Source organism: Anabrus simplex, chromosome 2, assembly GCF_040414725.1.
Source record: "Anabrus simplex isolate iqAnaSimp1 chromosome 2, ASM4041472v1, whole genome shotgun sequence".
NCBI classification, from domain to species: Eukaryota; Metazoa; Arthropoda; class Insecta; order Orthoptera; family Tettigoniidae; genus Anabrus; species Anabrus simplex.
The window spans coordinates 735987138-736006403 of record NC_090266.1 but is presented as its reverse complement, the minus strand read 5'-3'; the positions used below and the strand labels follow the sequence as shown (position 1 = coordinate 736006403).

The 19266-nt window shown below is 37.8% G+C and overlaps 1 protein-coding gene across 3 annotated transcripts in view; it reads left to right on the top strand.

Annotated features, from left to right (window-relative positions):
• The window catches only part of LOC136864419 (interleukin-1 receptor-associated kinase 4), a 316630-nt gene that overhangs the window by 252333 nt on the left and 45031 nt on the right, over positions 1–19266 (top strand). For all 3 annotated transcript variants that reach the window (XM_067141393.2, XM_067141392.2, XM_067141394.2), the window contains one exon: positions 16346–16501. In XM_067141393.2, coding sequence (XP_066997494.1) covers positions 16346–16501 — 156 coding nt within the window. The remainder of the gene's footprint in view (positions 1–16345; positions 16502–19266) is intronic.

Sequence of the window (19266 nt, the reverse complement as noted above, 5' to 3'; positions counted from 1 at the left end):
GTGACGCAAGTGGCAAACACTACTCTTTCCAACTGTGGAATAAATCTTTAAATGGCTTGTTGCGTTGCCGAGTTATTTACGTTTGAAATTTGTCAGGTATTTCTGCTGCACCCTGTACCATCACGTGGGGAACTCCATGGGTCACCTTTGCTTGCGAGTAGTACCAGTATGTTAGGTACACAATAGGTCTGTGATTAGTAGCAGCAGAGAGTGGTTCACAGTGGGTTTCCAGTACCGTGATTAGTACCATTGTGAGAAACACCACGGGTCTGGGCGTTGCCTGTGATTAGTACCACTATATGAGCGACACCATGGGTCTGCATTGCCTGTGATTAGTACCCACTACATGAAGAACACCATGGGAATACCGGCGGCTGTGATTAGTACACCTAGGTGAGGAACACCATGGGTTTGCGTTGCCTGTGTGTGGCGGCATTATGTGAGAAACGCCATAGGTCTGCGTTACCTGTGCAACGTACAATACTTCTGAGTAGTACCATAATGTGTGGCACACTGTGAATCTACGCTACTTTTGATTAGTACTGCAACATGACAGATACCATGGTTCTACTTTATTAGCAATAAATACCATTATGAGGAGCTGTTGACCTGGATTTTGGACCCCTTTAGACACCAAGCATCCTCAATTCAGGATTGTGCTTTAGAAGCAGTCCTTTGGTCAGTAATAATATTGTTTATGATAGTTTCTGGGTCGAATCCACTGATTGTTTTAAATTCATATCCATCCATTCATTCTTCTTCGCATTTTTTATTCTGGTCAATCGTGATTTTGAACTCTTAAATTGTCATTACATTTCGTACCATTAGGGGCCAGTGACCTAGATGTTGGGCCCCTTTAAACAACAGTCATCATCATCATCATCATCATCATCATCATCATCATATTCAGCTATGATTAATTTCTCAAAGACTCATTCCTACTTTTTACTCAAATAATTGTCATTTATCTTATTCGAAGACCCTCATTAAATATTTAACCATACATATTTATTCAGTAATTCACATCATCATGCATTCTTATATTCTTATTAAACATTCTCACCAAGCGAGTTAGGCTTGCAGTTAGGGGCGCGTAGCTGTGTGAGCTTGCATTCGGGAGATAGTGAATGCGAACCCCACTGTCGGCAGCCCTGAAGATGGTTTTCCATGATTTCCCGTTTTATACCATACAAATGCTGGGGCTGTACCTTAATAATTAAGGCCATGCCGCTTCCTTCCAACTACTAGCCCTTTCCTATCCCATCATCACCATAAAACCTATCTGTGTCGGTGCGACGTGAAGTTGGTTGTAAGGAAACAAAAAAAAAGCATTCTCAAAGACGTACTGCAATTCAGTACCATAATAAACTCCGTATTCCATATCATCAAGTAAAATTATTTAAACACATTTATTATTGGAAGTGTGCACAAATGTGCATAGTACAACAAAATAAATAATTTAAATATTATTTTTATTAATACTTAGTTTTGCGTATTCACTTATGGTTTTTGTTCGCTTTGTACACAGTTCGATGTGGTAACGATCACACGGTTTTTTCACACGGTTGGCATGTGCAAGTCTTCATCGGATTGTGGTACACCTTGTTTTTGCAGAGGTGATGATGGAAGCCATGCACAGTCTCGTTAGTACGTGTCTCATCTCGAAGTTTGCTGATGTCCAGGTCCTATCGATCATCGCACCCGTGCTGTAGAATTCTGACCAGATTTCTAGGCGGCGGTCCCTTAACCTTTGTAATTCTTGTTCTACTGCTATGGTAGATGGGAGCACAAAGGTTGTTTTCAAATCCTCTAGCAGAAATGATTCTCTAGCTAGTACATATGTTAGGCAAGATCTTGTTGATTTGGATACACCCAAAACTCTTTTCAGGAAGCATGCTTTAACTCTTTCCAAGGTAGCTAGGTTTTTCCTGGTGAGGTCAGGCCATATAATTTCAATGCCATATGTTAGGATAGGAATAATCTTTGCCTCGAATAATTTCATTGCTGTTTCCATGCTAAGTGCTTGTATATGCTTGATATTATTTATTGCTAGGATAGCTTGCGCAGCTCTTTCTGTTACGTGTTTTGATTCGTACCAATAAGTTCTTCTTGTTGGTTTCTTCTGGGTTGTGTTCTTCCATTCCTTACTTCTCTCCAGCCCTCTTAGTTTCTTTCCTCTTCTACATTTCCGTTTGAGTGTTGATTGTTGTCCAGGTTAATTTCCGTGTTGTTCTGTATTTGAGGTGGAGTCGGTGTTTCCTTTTCAGCGATTGTTTCTTCTCTGTATTCAGAAATTGTGCTATTTGGGTTGTGTAAGTGGTTTTTTTTTTCCCTTTCTCACTGTCTGGGTCGGTTTTGTATTGTTTCTTTCAGATGGAACATTTATTGCTTCTTCTTTTTGTGTTTTATCTAATGTCGGTTTTGTATTGTTTCTTTCAGATGGAACATTTATTGCTTCTTCTTTTTGTGTTTCGTCTAATGTCATGTTCAAATTTTGTTGGATGAAATCAGTCATTTTCTCTATTTTCCTTGATAACTCCTCTATTTTGGGGTTGTTTATCGCTATCCCTTCTATTTTTTCTATGATCTCTTGAGTCATGTGTCTCTTGTATTTCATTTCTTCTAATATGGCTTTGCAGTCTCCGCACATCCACATTAGATTGCTGTTGGTTTTGCTCAGCATGTCAAATTCTCCTTGTTTAAGTCCTGCACAGTCTTTATGGTACCAGAGCAAGCAAGCTCCATCACATTTTACGGCTGCAGAATTTCCATCAAATTCCTGTTTGCAGGAACCGCAATTTTCTTTCGTCTGAATTTCCATCTTCTTTGGAGTCATCGCTGTGTATATTCTTTGACTTTTGGTCTTTTGACTTCTGAGAATTCCTCGTAGCGAGAAAATCTTGTTTGCTCTTGATTAACGTAAACCGGAATAAAATGGCGACTTATCGACGTAGCACACATGAGATATTTAACGGTTTCAATTACACAATATTCACACTGTTCAGGAAATTTACCAACACGAGGCTGACGTATTTGAGCACCTTCAAATACCACCGGACTGAGCCAGGATCAAACCTGCCAAGTTGGGATCAGAAGGCCAGCGCCTCAGCCGTCTGAACCACTCAGCCCGGCGTAAACGTAAAAAGAGGGCATTTTATATAAATGAAAGAAACAGAGCGAATAGTTGTTGAATCCAAGAAGAAGTCGTGGGAAGATTTTGGAAATAACCTGAAAAGGCTAGGTCAAGCAGCAGGGAAAACTTTTTGGACAGTAATGAAGAATCTTAGGATGGGAGGGAAAGGGAAATGAATAGTGTTTTGGGCAAATCAGGTGAACTCATAATAGATCCCAGGGAATCACTGGACAGGTGGAAGGAATATTTTGAAAATCTCAACGTAAAAAGTGATAATTCTGGTGATGTTGCAAACAACCAAGCTCATGGGGAAAAGGACAATGATGTTTGTGAAATTACACTTGAGGAAGTAGAAAGGATGGTAAATAAACTCCATTCTCATAAAGCAGCAGGAGTAGATGAAATTAGACCCGAAATGGTGAGATATAGTGGGAAGGCAGATATGAAATGGCTTCATAGAGTAATAAGATTTGCATGGAGTGTTAGTAAGGTACCATCTGATTGGACAAGAGCAGTAATTGTACCTTTCTATAAGCAAGGGAACAGGATGGATTGCAACAACTATCGAGGTATCTCATTAATCAATATACCATACAAAGTTTTCACTTGGATTTTGGGAGGGAGGGTGCGATCATTGGTTGAGAGTAAGTTGGATGAAAGCCGGTGTGGTTTCAGACCACAGGGGGTTGTCAGGATCAGATTTTGAGTATACACAAATCAATAGCAAGGCCACAATACTTGTTAAAAATAGAGGATTGTGGCAGCAGTTAGTAGATTCACAGAGGCTTGCAGACTGAACACTGAAAAGCATACGTCTGTAATGAACATGGTTGGACTGACTTTAGTTTTCCTACCTCTTCGTCTTTGAGAAACCTACCAGTGTTATTATGACATTAAAAACCTAGCAAAAATATAAACTTTTGTGTCATCGTCATTGTTGTTGTGTGCAAACATTTATTTATTCTTGATTTGGGATAATATTGAGATTTATCTGAACAGTCTCTGACTGAAAATATACTATTTGCCTTTTTGTGTCTGTCCAAAAAAAAAGTAGATATTGCTTTTAGTCTTACAATGAAATCTACTGTAATTTTCATTTTAAAATATTAATTTTTTTTGTCAAGAAAACTAGGGAAATAGATCCCTTGTACAAGTAGTGATAAAAAATTCCCTTGAGAGGATTGTTTTGATTCCTCATTGCTTGTTATGACATTTACTATTAGAACTTTCATAATAAGTGTTTAAAGTTACTTATGAAACTCTTTACAGTGATAGACCCAGTGAATCACCACAATGAGTATTATTATATTATATATTAACCTTTCTTTTTTTTCAGAATGTGTATCAGCTGTTTATATAAAATTGTTATCTTCAGCTTTCCAGTCTATTTTCAGTTGAAGTATAATCATTTGTAACATGTGAAGTAATCAGCAGTACAAGAAAACAAGCCAAGCAGCTGGTGCACATTTCAAAAGAATGGGAAATTAAATATAAACATTTAATTGAAGATGCATTTTTCAATGCTGACTTTCATTGTATAGTGGTGATGAAATTAACAGAGAATTTTACTGATTCATTATGGTTTTTATCAATAAATAAATCAACATACTCTTTTCATTAGACATACTGAAAATACTAAACAGCATTCTAAATATCATCACAAACAAAATTGAAGTACACCACCGAACAATGCTTTATAGCACATTTTGCGTCAGTTGAGTTTATGATCAAACTCTGATGTATTCTGCGTGCACTGATGCATGAAACAAGGTAGGATGTAATTTACAAGCACCTCATTGCGAGTCTATAAATTTGGCGCCAGGTGTAACGTTGCCGTATGGCACAGTGGAGTCATGACGAGCGCGAGAGATGCTGTATTGTGTCCTAGTAGTGTAGACTGACTGCATAGATCAAGAAAACTTAACGTAAGTGGAAGGATACTAAGTGCAAAGCATTTAGAGATCAAGGGACGGCATATATAAGTCAGTGTGGGAGGAATATCCCTGCTAAACAGCCTCCAAACCAAGTAAGTCGAACAAGCACTGTATCCTCTGCAGTGGAATATGTGATGGGGGAAACATCTCTGAACAAACCATTCACAGTGACTGAACTCCAACAAACTGATTTTAAGGACTTAAGTGAGGTCAAAGCATCCATAAACGGAGACTGTGACTTAAAAGTAACGAAGGTTATGTGGTTAAAATTGTCCAGTAATAATCCACCTGCACTGAGTGCTTGTGAATGAACGATGTTTCATTGGGTACTCTGCCACAGAATCTTCCTGCCTGATATGTAAGTCCACTTTCAATCACCAAGGAAAAGAAGAAAGGTTTATATGTGCAAGTATCTGAGCACAGAATACAGAAATTTTTCCGAAAATCTCCTCACTGAAGACTAGCATTGCTATTTTGACTTCTTGGAGTATTGTGCACCTTGACATGGTTGAATTATTTCACATATTTATGTTCGTCAATTTTTTACGGCGGTTTAATAGTCCACATATATCTGATTTTTCCATTTTAGCTAGATTCTCTGTTTGAAGTATGTTGATATTTTCAGTTATTTTCAAAAGTAATGTCAAAAATTATACCAGATATATTTAATATTAACTGATAAATATTGTGCAATGTGTACTATGTTCATGTAATAAATGTACTTTCTGTGTAATGAAGTACATTCAAAAATTATTTCTGATATTATGTTCACGTATGTTGTGTTTGCTATGGTACAATGCTGTATGGGCAGTCGTATACAGCATTGTTCCACTATATTGAGGTTTCAAATAGATGTTGCATATTCATTGAAGCAGCATTATGGCATCTGGTGGTTGAACGTGATTTGTTATTCACCAATAATTACGTTTAATCCATCAAAAAAAATCTCACTTTTGGGTATTTTAAAATTAACACACTCAACTCATTTATATTATTTTATAACTCTTACTCATAAAAATGTTTACTTTCTGCTACTAGGCCTAAAAGCTTCCTGGCCGAGGCTGTAAAAGCATACTTGTCTCATCCGGAATATTTATTATCACATAATACACCGTACATGTTTCGAGGACCTTATTGTCCTCTTCCTCAGCGGTTTACTCAAACTACCAAATGTGTTGTAAATAAACTCAAAACTACACTATTCTATTAACAATCTTATTAAAATATCAGCCTTGTTTATTAGCTACAGATAATCATTTTATTACAATCAGCATCTCTTAAAAATTACTGAAATCTTCCAATTCAGAGTTTACGTCTGCTAAATTTTGCGGCTGGTTCTGTGTACACAAGAACCTCGTTTATCCGGATTAACTGGGACCGGAACTGATCTGGATTATCAAAAATCTGGATAATCCAAAAAACTAAAAGAACAAATACAGTTCATGTATATAATCTATTAACATAAGTTGTACAGTAATACCTTTTTTTGATTGTACAAAAATATATAAGAACACTTTTCTTACATTTACAGCTCTGTTTTATGCAGTAAAATAATGTGAACGGGTTTTTTTTGTTTTACATTTGTATAGCATTTGCGCGTAGCACGATCATGAAGACGTTTTACTAACAACAGTTCTGCTGGTGTGGTTTCAGTCAAGGATTCTAAATAGGCCATCAGTTCGTCCAGCTGCATTGGTGCCTCTCCATGAGTCATTGTTTCTTTTGATGGAGCGTCGGTTTCATTTTCAAATTCATCATCAGTGAATTAGTAGTGCATTGAATTCAGAAGAACGTGGGTTCGAATCCCACCTCGGCCGCCCTGGGAATGGCTTTCCATGGTTTCCCATTCTCAATTCCAGCCGAACACCAGGACGGTACCTTTGATAGACCGTGGCCGAATTACTTCCAATTCCTGTCCTTCACTATCCTTGGCTGAAAAGACATCCAAGAGGAGTGGACGCCATAAAAGAAATACTGTACAAGTAAAAATAAAATTTTATTATTTTCGATCCAGATAAACCGGAGATCCGGATTAATGAGAGCCGGATAAATGACATTCTTTTGTATAACTGTCTGTCCTCAAACACTCCCTACAGTGGTAGCTTTTCACTCCACAATAAACTGTAAGAAAGAAAAGCCTGTCTTGAAATCCAATCCTAATAGAATATTCCAGTTTACTCTGAGAAAATCTCCAATTGACTTACTGAATATTCTGTTGTACACACATAAACATAGTTGGCCTTGACCTTAGTTTGGAGCAACATGCTGGTCAGTTGAACATTAATACCAGGATCTATATCTTACTTCTCCATTTGCTTAATGGAAAATGATTGTTTTGACACCCAAATCAGCATCTCTGTCAGGAAGTCGAAAACATTTAAGAAACAAGATTTCCACTTCTGGAGGTGCACATGGCCCTGAGGTTCACTCACCCTACACTGAAAATGAGCACCATGTTAATTCCTGGGGTCAAAGGTGGCCTGGCATAGATCTAACCACTCTACCCCATCAAGTTCTGAGGTTAGGATAATGGCAGCCTTTACCTTCTACCACTCCAGGGGCCTTCATGGCCTGTACAGAGGTGAATTTGCTTTGCATTTTTACTAGGCCTAAAAATCATCTCAGCAACTTTTGCTCTCAAGAAATGAAATGGCAGACACTTTTCATTTCTGCTATCACCTTTACAAATTTTGAAATATATTCATGTGTAAATTTATCGATCAGAGTGGCCGCACGTGTTAATGTGTTACAGCTATGGAGCCAAGCTTTGCATTCGAGAGACAAATGGGTTCAAACCCAACCGTCAACAGTCCTGAGAATGGCATTTTCTGGTTTCCCGTTTCTACTTCCAGGCAAATGCTGGGATAGTTTCTATTTACAGGCCATAGACGATTCCTTCCGCCTCCTTATTGTCATTCACCTCGTCATTTCATCTTCATTAGTTCCCCATCTGATAGTGAAAATATGCCATAAATTTCATCTCACCTCACCCCTGTCCCCGTATCAAGAAAACAGGACTAAAAGGACATACATTAATGTGTAATATTTTCAAACTGGTCATATGGTAAGTGGTGTAACTTCTCTTATTTGAACAATAAACACACTTTCATTTTGCCTCTATTCTCGATCATGATCTTTCTTTCAAACAGAAATCATGACAATAGTTTCATCAGTTCCTTTAAGTATTCAGATTGAATTTCTGATCTTTCAGTTAAGGTGTCCCAATTAGTTATTCATTACCATTTCTGACTTAGGTCCATTTGAAAATGACCAACCCTGTTACAGAATGTACACACATATTAGGCCCTTAGAACAGCAGAGGCGTATCAATCGATCAGTCAATCAATCAATCAATCACTACTGATCTGCATTTAGGGTAGTCGCCCAGGTGGCAGATTCCCTATCCGTTGTTTTCCTAGCCTTTTCTTACATGAATGCAAAGGAATTGGGAATTTATTGAACATCTCCCTTGGTAAGTTATTCCAATCCGTAACTCCCCTTTCCATAAATGAATATTTGCCCCAATTTGTCCTCTTGAATTCCAGCTTTATCTTCATATTGTGATCTTTCCTACTTTTAAAGACACCACTCAAACTTACTCGTTTACTGATGTCCTTCCATGCCATCTCTCCACTGTCAGCTCGGAACATACCCCTTAAATGTCAAAAACATATCAGTTGTAAGGCTTTTCAGGCATTTGCTCTATTAACCAGCATTTCGTCTTAGGTCTGACACTAGACTCATCAGAGGGGACCTCTTAGTCGAGCAGTTCGTCACCTTTCTCACAAGTCCTCCCAGCCCAAACTTTGTAACATTTTTGTAACGCTACTCTCTTGTCGGAAATCACCCAGAACAAATCGAGCTGCTTATCTCTGGATTTATTCCAGTTCTTGAATCAATTAATCCTGGTGAGTGTCCCATACACCAGAACCATACTCTAATTGGGGTCTTATGGGAGACTTATGTGCCCTCTCCTTTACAACCTTACTACAACCCCTAAATACCCTCATAACCATGTGCAGAGATCTGTACCCTTTATTTACAATCATATTTACGTGATATGAAGATATTTCTTTATATTAATACCTAGGTAATTACAATGATCCCCATAAAGGATCTTTCACCCCATTAACGCTATAATTAAAACTGAGACGACTTTTTGTCTTTGTGAAACTCACAACCTGACTTTTAACCCCATTTATCATCATACCATTACCTACTGTCCATCTCACAACATTCTAGAGGTCATTTTGCACTTGCTCACAAGCTTGTAACTTATTTATTACTCTGTACAGAATAACATCATCTGCCATCAGCCTTATCTTTGATTCCACTTCTTTACAGATATCATTGATATATAAGAAAACATAAAGGTCCAATATAACTGCCTTGAGGAATTTCCCCCTTAATTATTACAGGGACAGACAAAGCTTCGCCTACTCTAATTCTCTGAGTTCTATTTTCTACAAATAGGGCCACCGATTTAGTCACTCTTTTTTCTAGTCCAAGTGCACTCATTTTTGTCAGTAGTCTCCCATGATCTACCCTATCAAATGCCTTAGATAGGTCAATCGCGATACAGTCCATTTAACCTCCTGAATCCAGGATATCGGCTGTATCTTGAGCTTCAGTGGAATAACCTTTCCTAAACCCAGACTGCCTTCTATCAAACCAGTTATTAATTTTGCAAACATGTCTAATATAATCAGAAAGAATGCTTTCCCAAAGCTTACATGCAATGCATGTCAAACTGACTGGCCTGTAATTTTCAGCTTTATGTCTATCACCCTTTCCTTTATACATGGGGGATACTATAGCAACTCTCCAATCATTTGGTATAGCTCCTTCATGCAGACAATAATCAAATATCCCAACCCATTGTCTTTAGTTAATCCCCAGAAATCTTCTCAATTCAAGTCGCCTTTCTCGTTTTCAGCTTTTGTATCTTACTCTAAATGTCATTGTTGTCAGAGATAAATTTTAATACTTCTTTAGTATTAGTCACCTCCTCTGTCTGGACATTATCCTTGTAACCAATAATCTTTACATACTGCTGACTGAATACTTCTGCCTTTTGAAGATCCTCACATACACACTCCCCTTGTTCATTAATGATTCCTGGAATGTCCTTCTTGGAACCTGTTTCGGCCTTAAAGTACGTATACATACTCTTACCTTTTTGCACTAAAATTTGTATGACCGCCTGTTATGCTTGTCATCATGTTATCCTTTTTTATGCTATTTGCTTTACGTCGCACCGACACAGATAGGTCTTATGGCGACGATGGGACTTCTTTGTTAGTTTCAGTTTCCTAGTAAGTTCTTTCAATTTCTCCTTACTTCCACAGCCATTTCTAACTGTATTTCTTTCCAACCTGCACTTCCTTCTTAGTCTTTTAATTCTCTGTTATAATATAGTGTATCTTTACCATTCCTTACCACCTTTAAAAGTCCAAAGCTATTTTCACATTTGTTAACAATTGCTTTAAATCCATCCCAGAGTCTGTTTACATTTTTATTTACAGTTTTCCACCGATCATATTTACTTTTTAAAATCTCCTTGATGCCTGTTTTATCAGCCATATGGTACTGCCTAATATTCTTAATTTTAATATCTTCCTTTCACATGTATTTTTAACTACTACAAAAACAGCTTTATGATCACTAATACCATCTATTACTTCAGTTTCTCTATCGAGCTCATCTGGTTTTACCAGCACCACATCCAGAATATTCTTCCCTCTAGTTGGTTCCATCACTTTCTGAATCAGCTGCCCTTGCCATATTTACTTATTTTCCATTTGTTGTTCATGCTTCCTGCCATATGCATTACCTTCCCAATTGACATTTGGTAAACTGAGATCATAGAGACTTACAATATTTGAAAATCTTCCACCTTTTTGATATTTTTATTTGCTTTATAGCAAATTAATTAATTATAAACAGTACATGTTTCGTTCTTATTTGAGAATATCTTCAGCTTTTGTACAGCTTAGGTGAATCACTAAGTTTTTGAGTACACTATTTTCTGGTACCTTGTTCTTCTTAAAAACTATTTGAATATAAATTGAATTAAAATGATATTAAAACAGTGTGGGGGTTAATGGGTTGGTGAAATGAGACAGGATGAATACATAGTTTGTGTACTTAAAAAACTATATCTTTTCATTTGAATAGTTGTTGTTAAAAGTTTCAAACTCTGTTACACTAAAATATATCTGTTTATCTTCCAGTTAAAATGTTTTTTAAAATGTATGACACCTTGACACTGTTCTAAATATTGTTGAATGTTCACTCCTTTCAGGTTGGCTGTTATTTATTTTGAGCTTACTTAATGTGTCTTAAATTGAGTCTAATGTGGAACTTTGAAGCTGATTGCCATTCACTAATTGAGAAGGGAGCTTCGTCTCATTTTCTTATTGTTGTTAAACTCCAATTCTACCGTGGCCCTGGAGGAGCTAGGTTTGAGGCTGCTTTACGTCTTGTATAATAATGATGTGTGTGTTCCGATGTTTGCTCCAGCCGAAGCCGTGACAGTAAGCAACACGCCTCCTCCCCTCTCCACAGCCTTGCCTCCCCAGAAGGGGGAGCAAACACCACAACACACACATCATTATTATACAAGACGTAAAGCAGCTTCAAATGTAGCTCCCCCAGGGCCACAGTACAATCGGAGTTTAACAACAGTAAGAAATTGAGACGAAGCCACCTTCTCAATTAGTGAACGGCAATCAGCTTCAAAGTTCCGCATTAGACTCAATTTAAGACACGTTAAGTAAGCTCAAAATAAATAACAGCCAACCTGGAAGGGGTGAAAGAAGTGAACATTCAACGATATTTAGAGCAATGTCATGGAGTCGTACATTTTAAAAACCTTTTAACTGGAAGACAAACAGATATTTTTTAGTGTAACAGAGTTCAAAACTTTTAACAACAACTATTCAAATGAATAGATATAGTTTTTTAAGTATGCTAACTGTGTATTCATCCTGTCTCGTTTCACTAACCCATTAACCACCACATTGTTTAGTATCATTTTAATTCAATTTATATTCAAATAGTTTTTAAGAGGAACAAGGTACCTGAAAATAGTGTACTCAAAAACTTAGTAATTCACCTAAGCTGTACAAGAGCTGAAGATGTTCTAAAATAAGAATGAAACATGTACTGTTTATAATTAATTTCTTTGCTATAAAGCAAATAAAAAGTATCATAAAGGTGGAAGATTTTCAATTATTGTAAGTCTCTGTAATTAGAATTTGATACGGAAAATGAAGCTGATTACTTGCAAACTGAGATCACTCGCTACTATCCCGTTCCTTTCCATATCGTTTCCCACATAGCTGATTATCTTATCAAATAATTCTGAATCAGTGCTACCCTTTCCCAATCTGTACACTCCAAAGTCATCAAGTATCCTGTTATCTTTAGAGATGAGCCTTACAACTAGAATTTCATGTTTGTCATTAACTTTTTCGTAGCTTACAAATTCTTCTTTCACCTGAATGAATACTCCCCCTTCTACCATTCCTATCCTGTCTCTACAATACACACTCCAGTCCCATGAGAATATTTCTGCATCCACTATATCATTTCTCAGCCATGATTCAACTCCTATTACAATATCTGGTAAGTATATATCTGTTAAATTACTTAATTCTATTCCTTTCTTTACAATACTTCTACAGTTGAGCACTAACATTTTTATGTCCTCCCTGCTGGACTTCCAGTTCCGTGTACCCTTATCACCGCTCCCTAGGCCACCCCATTTCCCGGAATGTACCTCCCTATAACCCTTCTAAACAAATTTCCTAACTTTAATGTGCCACTGCGGTTTATGTAAAGGCCATCTAAACGCAGAGTGCAGATCCCTATCTCCCACCCACCCATTAGGATCTAGAAATCTCACTCCCAATTTCCCACATACCCACTCCATAGTCTCATTTAAATCTCCAATCACCTTTCAGTCAGTATTCCTCCTACACAGTACTCCACTGATAACAATCTCCGCTTCCTTAAGCTTCACCCGTGCTGCATTTACCAGATCCTACACATCCCCAACTATGTTGGTACATATACCTGCTTGTTTTACATTGTTAGTACCAACATGAAACGGTACCACCTTCTTCTTTCCCTCCTCCTTCTCTTCTACTTTCCTCAACATATGCCTCAACCTAATTCCTGCATAACACTCTACCCTGGTTCCCTTTCCTCCACACACTTTCCCCACATGTCTTATAATGGAATCCCCCAAGACCAGAGCCTCAACCCTACCTACCTCATTTGATCCCCTCCCCTCCTGGTCAGCCCTAACTTTTTTGACAGCCGCAGAAGCTACTTCCTCCTCCCTTTTCTTCCTCCCGTGACCCTGTTCAACCTGTCTTTTCCTATCCACTACACATTTCCCTTTCCTACCTTTTCCCTTCCCCCTACTTCCACACTTCTCAGCAGCAGTTCCCTGTTCCTTATCTTCCCTTGGTTGTTCTACCTGCAGTGACTCATACCGATTTCTCACAGACAGCCGTCCTGAATTCTTATCCTGAATAGAGCCCTTAGCCTGCAATCTCCTTCCCCTTAAAAAATTAGACCCCCTGTCTTCTACAGTTCCCCCCTTTCCTTCCCATCCCTCTTTTACGCCTACTGTATCCTGTATAGTTTTTGAGGGAGGCCTACTTTCATGCATGTCCTTTGAGAGAATCCTAATCATCTCCCTCAAACTCTCCAACTCCTACCTCATACTCCTTAATGCCTGGACATACTCACAGTTCCTACACTTGCACTCCTTAGCCATTCCTTATGGAATATTGGAAAGAAATCCGACTCGTTGGCTGAACGGTCAACGTACCGGCCTTCGGTTCAGAGGGTCCCGGGTTCGATTCCTGGCCGGATCAGGGATTTTAACCTTAATTGGTTAATTCCAATGGCACGGGGGCTGGGTGTATGTGTTGTCTTCATCATCATTTCATCCTCATGACGCGCAGGTCGCCTACGGGTGTCAAATTGAAAGACCTGCACCTGGCGAGCCAAACCCGTCCTGGGATATTCAAACGCCATACGACATTTCATTTCATTGAAAAGAAAACCAAACCTAACCTAACCCCATGGCACTACAGCCCTTGAAGGGCCTTGGCCTACCACGCGACTGCTGCTCAGGTCAAAGTCCTGCAGATTACAAGGCTTTGTATGGTCAGCACGATGAATCCTCTCGGCCATTATTCGTGGCTCTCTAGACCGGGGCCACTACCTCACCGTCAGATAGCTCTTCAATTCAAATCACGAGGGCTGAGTGGACCTCAAACCAGCCCTCAGGTCCAGGTAAAAAAACCTAACCTGGCCGTGAATCGAACCTGGTGCCTCTGGGTAAGAGGCAGGCATGCTACCCTTACACCATGGGGCCGGCTATGAAAAGAAAAGGAAAAATAAAATAACATATTCTGTGCAGAATAAAAATGAAAGGAAAGAAATATTGTCTAGGGTAGTTCACAAAGATCACATGACAGTAAGGTAATTAATATAGGCTGCTACTACTACAATACTACTTATTGGTACAAAAAATATTTTTTGCCTGCAACACCCTAACAATGAAAATTGCTGTTAATTGCTGAAAACCAAAAGTAATACACAAGAATTACACAGTTCTAAACTGAGGTTAAGTCTACCCTAATTACTGCAACAGAATTCTAGTAAGAGAGTTACTGTCGATCCTACAGATTCCACAGATACTATACTACACAAATATTTCACAGTAATAAAATACACACACTAATTTCTAATTATATACTATAATACACTACAATAATTTTAAACTACTTTCAGATACTACAATACACTTACAATAATTTTGGTATCCACAATATAAATTACAGAGCAGCTTCATTGTATCTTTGGAATGAAAGTACTGGAAAACAAGGTTCTGCTGAAATTGAAAGATGCTTCATGCACTATATTGAAACTAAAATACCACCAGAAGTGAAGACATTATATATTTTCAGCGATAATTGTAGTTGGCAGAATAAAAACATGAACATGGCTTTGACCTGTCTAAGTTACATCCATGTAGACCGTTTCTCAAATATTGAACACATCTTCATGATTCCCGGCCACTCTTATTTTCCTTGTGATCGTGATTTTGGGAATATAAATTGTATCATAGTAGAAGGGAGGTTTTTACTGGGATGCAGTATGGCCAACAAATAAGAATTTGCAGAAGGAAGAACCCTTTTGATGCCATTATGGTAACGAGAGACCAGTTCAAAGATCTAGGAATTTTACAAGACTACATAACAAAGTGGCATGTTCCAGGTGCCAAGTTTTCAGAGGGAAGAGTTTTTGTTTTCTCCAGCAACTACAAAATGGGATTAGACATTAAGCCTACTTACAGAGGAGAACCTTATCAAGTGCATCTGCAAAAAGGACATGTGAAGGGTTACGATCATCATTTCAATCTTTCGACAGTCATTCTGCCAAATAAGTACACTAAACCTGTTGTTATTTCACCAGAAAATCTTTCAGATCTTCGCTCACTTCTTCCGCACATTCCCGTGCATCATCATGCATATTTCACAAGTATATTTACTGATCAAGTAAACATGTATCGCACACCAGAGGGAGAAGAAGAGGAAACAGTGGATGATGACACATTACATTACTGACATACGCATGGTTCCTCACAGCACAACCCAACCTGGACTAGCACTTAGGCACCTTTGGTGCACTACACTTTATACTTTATGGTCACATATTTCTTTATATTAATTCGTTTAATCATTATGTTTTATTGTGTGTTCTTTATTATTTGTATTAATGATTAATATTAGAACAATTCTTGCAAAATGTCAATTTCAGCAAGTGACTCCTGGAACAGGAACACTGTTATCCTAAATTATTGCCGTTTTAGTAAGCAAGCTCATAGTTTTACAAGACTGTTGATATGATTAAAGCCATAGGACCTATGAATAGGTAAGATCATAGTTTTTACAAGACTGTTCATATCGTGATTGTAGCCACAGGACCTCCAGCTTGTTGTTGAATCTGAATGACAAAATGTGACTTCTCATTTCAAAATCCCTTGTCCACTATTTGAACCATGAGTGCATTGGTGAGAAGCCAGAGCCAATTCCACATGGCTATCACACCCTCTATTACAATTTAAGTACTTCTATGATGCTACCAATACTGTATCATTTAAAGAAATTTTGATAGTTTTGTGAAATTATAGGAAATTTTGTATTTCCTTTGAATGAATATTATATTTTGTGTGCATTTTATTTCTCTCTAGCTTGGTGATTTTGGCTTAGTTCGTCTTGGAGTTAGTGGGCAGCAGAGCCACAGTATTGCTCTCACCTCTACTGTATTTGGAACATCAGCATACATGGCACCAGAAGCATTTCGTGGTGATATTTCTGTTAAATTGGATTCATTCAGCTTTGGAGTGGTAAGCTTTATCATATTCTCCTCCTACGAAAACAAGTTATTATTTAATTCAATATAATTTTACTTATATCCAGAAAGATACTAGTTTTTAGTCTGTTGCTACAGTAATTGACAAATCTTTCTCATTTATATTTTCATTTTGAACTGTCTTGCTGAATTATAACACAAGGAACTTCAGGTTCCAGTGAAGACTGGTCCAGAATAATCACTACATACAAAAGCAAAGTCATCCCCGTACAAGCCATGAAGGCCCTTGGAGGCATGGAAGGTAAAGGTTTTCATTATCCATAACCTTGGCACTAGGTGGGGTAGAGTGGTTCGCTCTTCACCAGGCTGCCTTTGTCCTCAGGAATTAAGCTGTACTCATTTTTGGTGTAGGCTAAGTGAACCTCACAGCCATGTGCTCCTCCTGAAATGGAAATCTCATTTCTAAAATTTTTCAAATTTCTGATGGGAAATTAAACCCACATCTCCCTTTTGAACCAAGCACGACCACCTTGGCCAAGCAGGCCCTATAGTCACTACATATAGAAAAGGTTATTTTAATTCATTGTTGGATTTTTTTTTTTTTTTTAATAGTTGGGTGAATACGAGTTTGGCTTCAGAAGAAATGTAGGAACACGTGAAGCAATCATGACTTTACGTCTGATCTAAGAGGATCAAATACATGTATTATTAAGAAAAGAGGAGAAATTGATGAGAGATTGCATTTACTTTTTTTTTGTTTCAAGTTGCTTTACTTCGCACCGACACAGATAGGTCTTATGGCGACGATGGGATGTGGAGGTGCTAGGAGTGGGATGGAAACATCCATAACTTTAATTAAGGTACAGCCCTAGCATTTGCCTGGTGTGAAAATGGGATACCACGGAAAACCATCTTCTGGGCTGCCGACAGTGGGATTCGAACCCACTATCTCCCGATTACTGCATACTGGCCGCACTTCAGCGACTGCAGTTATCGAGCTCAGTGTGTTTACTAGGAAGTTCTGATGTTTTTGTGGGGTTCAAATAACACATATTGTATGCTTTTTTCTTTTCTAACTCTGTACCATAACACATCCAAGTATATCCTCCTGAGCGTTTCAATTATGTTTTCTCATCATTTTTTGACAATATTAATTTAATCTGTATAGAAATGGGCTACCTTGAAGGTGAAGAAATCAACCACCCACTTTTTGACAGCATTGGAATCGCCAGTTATTTTCTCTTTTCAAGAACTCTCCAGGGGTAGAAACTAGAGGTGCCAGTTATTACAGATTGTCTGTGATTTCACCTCACGATTACTGCATTATGGCCAAAAGATTTTTGTTTTTTAGTAAATAAATATATAAACTACCTGAAAGAGAAAACATATGGTAACAGTATTCCACCTGAAAAAGAAACAACTTAATTAGAATAGAATGACATGTTTCATTCTTGAAAGAACATCATCAGATTCTATCAGATTACTCAGTTATTTAGAAATAAATATTTATGTTTATTTCTGTTTAAATAGGAACTTATCTTAATGATCTCCGCTTCTATGTCTACTCCAGAATTTACTGTTATATATTAACTGAGTCAAAACTGAAAAGAGATGGCTTCCGATATTACACATAATGGTCAAAGGGGAAATGAATATGGAAAAATTACATTATAAAAAAGAAGTACATTCCTTTCAAGCATAACTGCTCAACCCTCCTCATTTAAATGCTTGTGAGTTGGCAGTCATACTTATTTGATCATCACTTCCTTTTGCTACCCATGAGTGTTGTGAATTCTTCTCCGGTGCGCATTATTGGTGCGTGTATTGCCTCTGTGTTGTGTACGTAGAAGTGGGTGGTAGCTTAGTGCATTAAAATTCTAGTTATTCTGGTCATTGATACTAAAGGAAGTTAATGGCTTTGTAAAATGATGTGGGGCAAGTGTCAAATGGAAAGACAAGTTGAAGCTGAGTTGGAAAGAGATCAGTTTGGCTTCAAAAGAAATGTAGGAACACGTGAAGCAATCCTGACTTTATGTGTGATCTTAGAGGTTCAAATTAAGAAGGACAAGCCTACGTACATGGCATTTTGTAGATCTAGTAAAGGCATTCACTAATGTTGATTGGACCTAACTATTTGAGATTCTGGAGGTGATCGGGATCAGATACAAAGAAAAGATTATGTACAATCTGTGCTAAAATCAGTCTGCAGTGATAACAATTGAAGGCTATGATAAAGAAGCAGCAATCCAGGAATGTTTATATAGAACAGGCCCTAAAGAAAATCAAAGAAGAATTTGGAAAGGGAATCACAATCCAAGAAGTGTACATCATAACTCTTGAGATTTGCTGATGGTATTGTTATTTTATTTCAGTCTGCAGAAGATCTAGAGAAATTTCTTAGTGTTAGGGTCACAGCCTTGAAGGAAGAGTACAAGATGGAAATAAATATATCCAAAACAAAAGCAATAGGGTGCAGTCGAATGAAATTAGGTGATGCATGAAATATTAGAATTGGAAATGAAGTTTTACAGAAAGTAGATTAATATTGTTAGAATAACTAATGATAGCAGAAGTAAGGATGATTTGTAATGAAGACTAGCACAAGCAAAGAAGCAAGAAAAGAAATTTGCTCACTTCGAACTCTAATTTAGGAATTAGAAAGATGTTTCTGAATACTGGAGCATGGCATTCAATGAATGTGGAACATGGACAATAACTAGCTCAGAAGGAAAGAGAATAGAAGCTTTTGAAATGTGGTGTCAGAGAAGAATGCTGAAGGTGAGATGGATAAATTGAATC